Source organism: Tupaia chinensis, unplaced genomic scaffold (genome assembly GCF_000334495.1).
Source record: "Tupaia chinensis unplaced genomic scaffold, TupChi_1.0 Scaffold000484_1, whole genome shotgun sequence".
In the NCBI taxonomy this organism is placed as follows: Eukaryota; Metazoa; Chordata; class Mammalia; order Scandentia; family Tupaiidae; genus Tupaia; species Tupaia belangeri.
The window spans coordinates 1387606-1397316 of NW_006159996.1; the positions used below are offsets into that span (position 1 = coordinate 1387606).

Consider the following 9711-nt stretch of genomic DNA (forward strand, 5'->3'; position numbering starts at 1 on the left):
TTGAGCTGTCAATGGATTCATGTACCTACTATTTGAACAGAATACTAACCTGTTTCTAGGCCTTAAGTTTCAAGGAAATATCCTTACCAGTTCAAAACTGCTTTTCTTGAAACCATCAGCTGAACTTGCTATTGTAAGTAGTTAGATTACTTATGATATTGTGTGATCAACGAAATGTTGGGGGAAAAGGAATTGAAGATAACGGTAGACAGCAGAGATAGCATAATAAGAGAGTGGAATAGGACAGAGGGTCAGACATGGGGTAAAAAACATATATACATGAAACTAGAAATGGAATATTATGGATGATAAAATGCACAATTAAGCCACTATCCAGTTTATTCTAGATGGGAAACCACATTTTGTATGTTGTGATGATGCTCAGGGAATGAATGTAAATTAATAAAAAAATTTTTTCAGAAGAAAAAAATGAAAAGGCATTAAAAATACCTATCTGATGACTGCAGTAAGCTATATAGCCCTAGGTAGATGCTACTTTATAGTATGTTCATTCTATTCACTGAAGTTTATGCCTAAGGTCAGACGTGTGTTCATGGATATGTATATTTCAGCTGTGCTTGCTACTGAAAATATTTAGATTTATTAAGATATTTAGTGAAACAATAGATACCAGACACAATGTGGGAGGAGGGTGGGAGATGGCAGAGGGTGAGATAGGGAATCAAGGATGGGAAAAAAGGCAAAATATACAGAAAACTAGAAATGGAAAATTATGTGTTGACAATAACACATATGTTGATGTGCTTGATTGAGCCAATATACAGTGTACTGTGAATGGAAAAATCTCATTTTGTATGCTATAATGATGTACAGTGAATAAATGTAAATAAATAAATTAAAATTTAAAAAATGTGAATCAGTCACTACTGGAACTGTACCAACTGGCCACTGACAAAAATGACCCCCGTGTGTGTGACTACATTGAGACGTATTACCTGAACGAGCAGGTGAAGTCCATCAAAGAATTGGGTGACCATGTAACTAACTTGCGCAAGATGGGAGCCCTGGAATCTGGCATGGCGGAGTATCTCTGACAAGCACACCCTGGGAGACTGTGATAACAAGAGCTAAGCTTGAGGCTACCTTCCCCAGAGCCACAGGTGACTTCCCTGCTCACCAGAGTAGTGCATGTGTGTTGGGCTTTCTTTTATGTTTCCTATAAGTTGTACCACGACATCCACTTAAGTTCTTTAATTTGTACCATTCCTTCAAATAAAGAAATTTGGTACCCCCCCAAAAAAAAGAGAATTATTTTATTTAACTTTATTTACTTATTTATTTTAATTTGACCAGAGAGGGACACAGTGAGAGAGAGAGAGAACGCAAGAAAGCAAACTACGAGGTCCAGGACTCAAACCACAGTCTGGATGTGGGAGTCCAGTGCCCTTAATCACCATGCTACCTGGTGGTCCCTGATTTTAGTTTTTTAACAAATTCCTTCTTGGGGTTTTAGGCACGCATGCACCCTCACCCAGCATGAGTTTTAAACCACTGGATCCGGGATTTGAACCACGATAGACTACATGGGAGTGCAGCAACAGAATCATTACTCCATCTGCTAGTCCCACTATGTGTGTTTTTCAAACCACTGGGTCTGAGACTTGAACCACTCAGTCAACTGTCTTAACCTAGTACCACTCTGTGTGTTTTTCAAACCACTGGGTCTGAGACTTGAACCACTCAGTCAGCTGCCTTAACCTCCACACACTGGCTCCTAAAATCAGTTTTCAATACTTAGGAAGGGGGCTGGCAGGTGGTGTGGTGGTTAAGGCGCTAGACTCATGTAGTTTGAGTCCCAGACTGGGTGGCTTGCTTTCTCACTTTTCCCTTTCGTCTCTCTCTGTCTCTTTCTAATCAAAATTTGAAAAATAGTAATAATAAATAAAATGAAATAATCTTTTGAGAGTTTTGTTTTGTTTTGCTTTTGCTATAGGGCGCATGCACTCACCAGAAAGACAGAGAGAGACAGAGAGACAGAAAGCAAAAAATCACCCCCCCAGGGGGGATGGCCATGCTGCAATCGCTTCTCCATTCTCCTCTCAGGATCTTGGGCACACACGCACATGTGCCTGGCGTGAGTTTAAGCCACCAGGTCTGGGACTCGAACTGTGGTTGACTACATGGGAGTCCCGCGATGTAGCCATTATGCCATCTGCTGGTCCCGAAATAAATACTTTTAAAAATACATTATTTAATATAGAGAGGAAAGACTAATCAACTGTGTCTGGAAAGCACTGATAGAAAGTCTAGCATGGAGAAAGCACTCACTGAAAAAAAATGTTTTTTTCTTTTTTTTGGAGAGGTTTTTGCTATAGGGCATGTGTGCTCACCAGAAAGACAGAGAGAGACAGAGACAGAAAGCGAGAAATCACACTCCCCCCCCCGGGGGGGGCGGCCATGCCGCAACCCCTTCTTCTCCATTCTCCTCTCAGGATCTTGGGCACACACGCACATGTGCCTGGCGTGAGTTTAAGCCACCAGGTCTGGGACTCGAACTATGGTCGACTACATGGGAGTCCTGCGACATAGCCATTACACTAACTGCTGGTCCCAGTCACTGAAAATTTGACATGCATGTTCATTGGAATCTTACTATTTCATATCAGTAACATGAAGATGGTAAACAAATGATGACATGTACCAGAATGTGTCATATGAAGGGAGAACTTCAAAAAGGTCAAAGAAAATGTGTATTATAAAAATATAATCCATAGATTTCCTTTCTTTACATTAAAATAAACTCATTGTTTAATTCCATTTTCCCATAAAAAAGGTTTTTTTGAGAGTGTGTGCACTCACTGGAGAGACAGAGAAACCAAAAGCAAGAAATCACACCCCAGGGAGGATGGCCACGACTGCAATCCCTTCTATTCCATTCTCTTCTCAGGATTTTTGGGCACACATCACACATGCTTGGCATCAATTTCAAGCTGCAGGGTCTGGGAATCGAACTACAGTCAACCATGTGGGAGTTCAGCACCCTAATCACTATGCCACCTACTGCCCGCCTCCTCAGTTTAATTTGACCAGAGAGGGACAGAGTGAGAGAGAGGGAAAGTGAGAAAACAAGCCGCTAGGCCATGTGGGATCAGCCACCTTAACTTTTTAAAGTCTCCTTATATAAGGAAGGATTTAAAAAATCTACTTTGCTATTCCTACGTCTCCAGGGCATAGGACAGTCTCTGGCACATGGTAGGCTCTGGCACATGGTAGGCACATGGTGGGATCAGCCACCTTAACTTTTTAAAGTCTCCTTATATAAGGAAGGATTTAAAAAATCTACTTTGCTATTCCTACATCTCCAGGGCATAGGACAGTCTCTGGCACATGGTAGGCTCTCAGTAAATGTGTTGACTAAATATGCACATTTAATGTTTCCCTGATTTACATGCTTTTTATGTCGCATATTAAATTATTATTAGTCTGTTTTATAAATGTAAATGCAAATAGACTTATAGGAGAATTACTTCTAATTTACATGTGTTGGTTTTCTTAATTCTTTCAAAGATTAAAAAGCAGGAAGATGCTTTAGAGGAAATTTACTGCCATAATCAGCTGAGTCAGACTGGGAGAAAATGGGTTGGTTTTCAAAGATCACTATCAGAATGCTAGACCATGTCAGGAATCAGTGCTTCAAAAAGTCCCAATTAAAAACCTATGCATTTAGGTGATGCCACTTGAGAACTCAAGGTGCTTTACAAACACATTGAAAGCATTAAGTATTCCCTGAAGCACTTTGCCTAGAAGTGATACTTTGAGAGAGGAAAGTGCACTTAGGTAAAACCAATGGCGTGTCCTTTGTCATGATCTCAACATGGCTCAACCTCTTAGTGCTGAGTCTGCTCCCCACTGGAGACAACTTTCCTGGAACAACAAGAGAAGGTGTATTGATTCCCAGGGGAATTCAAGTCTACTGAAATATTCTATTACCTGAGCCTAGAAGATTTTCCGATAGGCTTGTGGTTTCAGAATTGGTAGTCTGGCGGGATCCGCTGTATCTTTTCTTTGTTCAGCATCCATTTCTCCTACGGTAGGTAACTAAACCTCACAGCTATGTCTTTCCTTTGGAAGGCGTCCCTTTCATATTTTCTTTTTTCCCTCAATTTTGTATTTTCCTTCCTTTTTTTTTTTTTTTAAATTTGCTATAGAGTATGTGCACTCATCAGAGAGAGAAAGAAGAGAGAGAAGGTGAGAAAGCACTCCTCATGGAGGATGGCCAAGTTGTAATCTCTTCTCCATTCTCCTCTTGGGATCTTGGACATGCATGCATACATGCTCTGCATGTTTTTTCAAGGCACCAGATTAGGGAATTGAATCATGCAGTTGGCCACACAGGATCCAGTCGCCTTAACTGGAACATCACCAGCTGGCACCTTCTTCCATATTTTTAACTGTGGGGCTTGGAGAAGACAGAATGCACCCTCAACTCCAGAAGAGAACATAGAACCAAGTAAGGTGTCACATCACCTGGTCATAGTCACATATACAAAGAAAAGCAAGCTCCCCAAGCTAATCCAAACACTAAAACCCCATTTTGGTGCTTTTCTTAGTACTACTGTGAAAAAGAAGGTCTCTTGTCTGCTGGGCCTTTTCACTGTCAGAGTGTAATCCTGACACTGTTAGGGGGACTACCTGAGAATAAAGTCATGCAAAAAAAAAAAAAAAAAAAGAAGGGCTGAGGGGGACCGGCCAAGTGGTGTGGAGGTTAAGGTGGCTGAATCCCACATGGCCAACTACACAGTTCATGTCTTAGACCTGGCACAGATTTTGGGCACACCTGCACATACACCTGGTGATTTTCAAGCTTCTCACTCCAGGACTTGAACTGCACAGTCACCACATGAGATCCAGCCACCTTAACATCTGTTCTACCTGCTGGCCACCTGCTTACCTTTTAGGGCTCCGCTGTAGACCTTTGTGTCATGCATCCCACCTTAGCCAGTGCTGCTGGCAGGGCCCCCTTTTCCGTGGAGGCTGAGGGCATGACATAGTTTAGTATTCAATTTCACAGTGGCCTGGCCAGGTTTTCACCATTCCATGTCTGACCATCCCATGAGTGAGATGCCTAGAGGACTATGCCAGGATTCGTGTTTCTTTCATATCCATCATATTGTTGTTTTAAAAATAGCACTTCTAGAGGCCAGCATGTAGTGTGGTAGTTAAGGGTACTGAACTCCCACTTGGACAACTGTGATTTGAGCCCCAGGCTTGGTGGCTTGGTGGCTTGGTTTCTTGCTTTCTCTCTCTCTCTCCTCCCTCACTCTGTCCCTCTCTGGTAAAATTAAAATAAATAAATTAAATTAAATTAAATAATTCTTTAAAAAAAAAAAAAGGCCCTTTTAAAAATCTTGTGAATCTGGCACAGAGGTTAAGGTAGCTGGATCCTATGATCAAGTCCCAGACCCAGCAGCTTGAAATATATGCTGGGTATGTGCGTGTGCATGGCCAAAATCCCAAGAAGAGGATAGAAGAGAAGGGATTGTGACATGGCCATCCCCCTGGGGGAAGGTTTCTCACTTTCCCTCTGTGTGTGTGTGTGTGTGTGTGTGTGTGTGTGTGTGTATGTGTGTGTGTCTCCAGTGAGCAAACATGCTCTACAGCAAACAAACAAACAATGTTTTATTTAAATGAGTTTTCCTTCATTTAACTGGAATTAACCTAAAGTTTATGATAGTCTTGTAAGGTAGATATTACTTCTATTTTATAGATAAGGCCGAGGCTCAGAGAAGTTGGGTCATTTGCTCAAGTTCACAAAATGGGTAAGTCTCAGAATACAGACTCTACAATCCTTGGGGGCTCTCCTGAATGAACACAAGTTGAAAATCTACTGCAATTTCTGGGGCTATTGGACTTCCACAGAAAACGGGCTCTGCTGGGGCCTTGTTCTCAGACATTTTTATTTCCAGGAATAAAAATTCACTGTTGGGGGGGCCAGCAGATGAAGTAGCCATTATGTTGCTGGACTCCCACAAATCTAACCACAGTTGGAGTCCGGGACCCAGTGGCTTGAAAATCACACTAGGCGTGTTTATGTGCATGCCCAAGATCTTGGGAGGAGAATGGAGAAGGGATTGCTGTGTGGCCATCCTCCCCGGAAGCGATTTCTCACTTTCCCTCTCACTGTCTGTCCGCCACCCCCTCATCCCCAGTGCACACACCCTAAGGCAAAAATCTCTAAAAAAATAAGTAACTTGGGGGTTGACAGGTGGCGTGGTGGTTAAGGGTGTTGTATTCCCACATGGTTGACTGGGATTTGGGTCCCAGACAAGGCAGCTTGCTTTCTCACTCTCTCTTGCTCTTTCTCTCTCACTCTATTCCTCTCTGGTCAAATTAAAATGAATAAATAAATAAAGTTAAATAAAAGACTTGTTTAAAAATAAATAAATAAATAAACAACTCACTGCTGTTGTGAAGAATTTGAAATTCTGACAACTTCTACATCTGGTCCAGTGCTTAGTCCTGGGACTTAAAGTCAAAATCCTAGAGAAGAGTCATATGAAATGTGCTTCCTGCTCACCTTTCTAGTTCCTGACACGACCAGCAACATGCTCTGAAATTTTACTCACGTGACAGCCCTCCTTCCTCAGGGGTGGAAGTCTGGCTGGAGCTGAGGAGTGTCTTTCTTTCCTTTGATGGTTACACCTTACTTACTCCTTCACCTTACTGACTCTGTAAAAGGAAAGTGGCCAGAGATCCTAATGAAACCACGGCCCAGATATCCCAGCATCTCTTCCCCCACTGCACCACCCCTAGATGTCCCAGCTGCTATGAGAAACTTCCCTACTTTTCAAAGTAATTACCCCTGCCTTGCACCCCATCCTCACTTTGCCCTTCCAAGACATGGAAGACCCGTCAAGCTTCTCTCAAATATGTCAGAGCAGTTACAAATGTGCCCATTCTGCTCTTCCTTCTGCAGCAATGTTCTGCGAAGGGCAGGCTCTTGCCCCCTGGTGGTTTTGGAGTTTGGATGGATGACCTTCATTCCCCAGGGGCTAAAAGGAAATGCTGTTCTCCTCTGCTAACCTGGAGGACACCAGCTGCTGCCTGGTCCTGTGGAGATTATCACCTGCACCAGGGTCTCCCCATCTGCTTCTTCCTTCCATTCAGTCCTCACTTTTAGAGCCTCTCAGTCTCCTTCTCTTAATGCTCTTGGCATTCCTTCCTGGGTCTTTCTTTACTTTGCCCTCCTTTTGCCCTTCTCAAACCACTGCTCCCTTCTCTCTGCTCCCGGCTCTTTAGCTTTCCATTGGATTCTTCAAATCTCATTCTGGCCTAGTCCCTCAGTGCCCCACCTCTTCTCTCCTCTCCAGTTGGTGTGTCCCTCCTCAGATCTGCCACACACTCAGGTCTGACTACCTCTGCCCTGTCCCCATCTTCCTGCCACTCTTCTCTGCTCCTTGGGACCTGGGCTCATGTCTTCAAACACATTTCGCCTATCAGTACAGCTCTTTCTGTTTGGATCCATGATTCCTTTCTACCTTTCACAACTATCTTCTTTCCCAATTATATGCTAGTTTCTTTTTAAAATTTTAACTTTATTTATTTACCTATTGCTATAGGGTGCATGTGGTCACCAGAGACAGAGAATGAGAAAGCACCTCTCAGAGGAGGTGGCCACACTGAAATCCCTTCTCCATTTTCCTCTCTAAATTCTGGGCACTCATGCACACGTGCTTGGCATGTTTTTTAAACCACCAGGTCTGGGAATCAAACCATTTTTTTTAAAATAATTATTTTATTTTTATTTATTCATTCATTTATTTTTTAATTTGACCAGAGAGAGACAGAGGTTGAGAGTGAGAGAGAGAGAGGAAGTGAGAAAGCAAGTCACCAGATTCAGGACTTGAACCCTGGTCAGCCATGTGGGAATGTCCAGCGCCTTAACCACCATGCCACCTGCTGGTCCCCTCAAACCATTTTTTTTTTAGAGCATGTGCACTTTCCAGAGAGACAGAGACAGAAAACTAGCGAAAAATCACCCTCCCCCCGCCCAGGGGATGGCCATGCCGCAATCCCTGATCCTCTAGTCTCCTCTTGGGATCTTGGGCACACATGCACACATGCCAGGTGTGAGTTTCAAGCCACCAGGTCCAGGACGTTACCTCCAGTTGGCCACATGGAAGTCCAGTGCCTTAACTACTACACCACCTGCTTGCTCCAAACCTTACAGCTGGCCATGTGGCATCCAGTCACATTAACCACCATGTCACCTGCTGGCCCCATGCCAGTTTCTTTTAAAGATAAATATATAAAAGTAAAATGCCACTTACATAAAACAATTCAAGGACAGGTGGTACTTGGATATGAAACACACTACTTGTATTCTTTTATTATTTTTTGGAGAGATTTTCCTTATAGGGTGCATGCAGTCACTGAAGAACGGAGAGAGGCAGAGAGAAGGAAATAAAGAAATCACGCCCAGGGTGGATGGCCACACCACAGTTCCTTCTCCATTTACTCAGGATTTTGGACTCGCACACACATGCACCTGGTGTGATTTTTCAAGTTGCCAGGTCCTGGGAACCAGCAGTTAGCGTAATGGCTATGTCGCTGGACTCCCACGTAGTCGACCATGGTTCGCGTGGCGGACCCGGTGGCTTAAAACTCACGCCGGGCGCGTGTGCGTGCGTGCCCAAGATCCTGAGAGGAGAATGGAGGAGAAGGGATTGCAGCATGACCATCCCCCCTGGGGGGTGATTTCTCGCTTTCTGTCTCTATGTGTCTGTCTGGTGAGCGCATGCGCCCTATAGCAAAAACCTCTCAAAAAAAAAAAAAAAATGTGCCAGGTCCAAGACTCAAATCACCATGGGCCATGTGGGAGTCAAGCACCTTAACCATTATGCCACTTGCCGGCCCTCTACCTATACTCTTGATCTTCAAGAACCATGTCTCAACCAGCTTGGCATTAACCGTTGCCTGGCATCAAAATATGCTTACTAGAAGTTGATTATAAAATAACTTATTGGTTTAAAATCCCACAATGAGAGAGAAGGACAATGTATATGAAATCTTCATAGTGACACAGGGAGTAGGAGAGTAAAACTGAAATGAAACTCAGCAAGAAGTGAAGGGATGAAGTAGCAATGGCTCTCAACCTAAGACCTCCACGGGGTGTTAAATTTTCATTTTGAAGCTATTTGGGGTGACTGGAGAATCACAGAGGTGTAGACATGCCAATATAAAAACCATGGAGCAGAATTTGGATGAGAAAATCACTTTCAGAAGTGAAAAATTTTTTGCAGATAGGGTCAATACATTCTCGAGCACAGGCTGAATGACTTACTGCGAGGTTTAAGGGGAAAAGTTGCCGAGACCCATCAGACATGAGCCTCTGCCTAGTCCCCTCACGTAAAGTTCCGGTAGGAAGACCAGAACCTCGCTGGGTCTGGGCAGACAGGACGCGAGGAGGTAGCAGCCCACAGCCAACCCTGAGTGCCACGCCCTGACCAGGGTCCCGTAGGGACACCGGCCCCGCCCCCCGGGCGCCCGCACTAGCGGCGAGGGCATATGAGTTGGAGCTAGGAGAACCGATCCAACCTGAGGAGGGTGGGGTGCCTGTTGGTGTCTCAGGTGTCCTTGCTGCCCAGGGGCCGGTGCTGGAAAGACAGACGCCAACTTCGCGTCCAGGCGGCGCCGACGGCCCGCGAGCGCTCGCGACTGCGCCGCCAGGCCCGGCGCCCGGGGGCTGGC

The 9711-nt window shown here is 44.3% G+C and overlaps 1 protein-coding gene and 1 long non-coding RNA gene across 6 annotated transcripts in view; one reads left to right on the forward strand and one right to left on the reverse strand.

The window, feature by feature from the left end:
• The window catches only part of LOC102493282 (ferritin heavy chain), a 2528-nt gene extending 1465 nt beyond the window's left edge, over window positions 1-1063 (forward strand). The window contains exon 2 of the mRNA XM_014590792.2: window positions 866-1063. Within this exon, the coding sequence (XP_014446278.1) occupies window positions 866-1055 (190 nt within the window). The 3' untranslated portion in view covers window positions 1056-1063. The remainder of the gene's footprint in view (window positions 1-865) is intronic.
• The window catches only part of LOC102493693 (uncharacterized), a 40517-nt gene extending 30816 nt beyond the window's left edge, over window positions 1-9701 (reverse strand). For all 5 annotated transcript variants that reach the window (XR_003550651.1, XR_001370953.2, XR_001370952.2 and 2 more), the window contains exons 1-2: window positions 9559-9701; window positions 6588-6690 (exon numbers count right to left, since the gene is read on the reverse strand). This is a non-coding gene — a long non-coding RNA (uncharacterized LOC102493693). The remainder of the gene's footprint in view (window positions 1-6587; window positions 6691-9558) is intronic.
• Window positions 9702-9711: the final 10 nt, after the last annotated feature.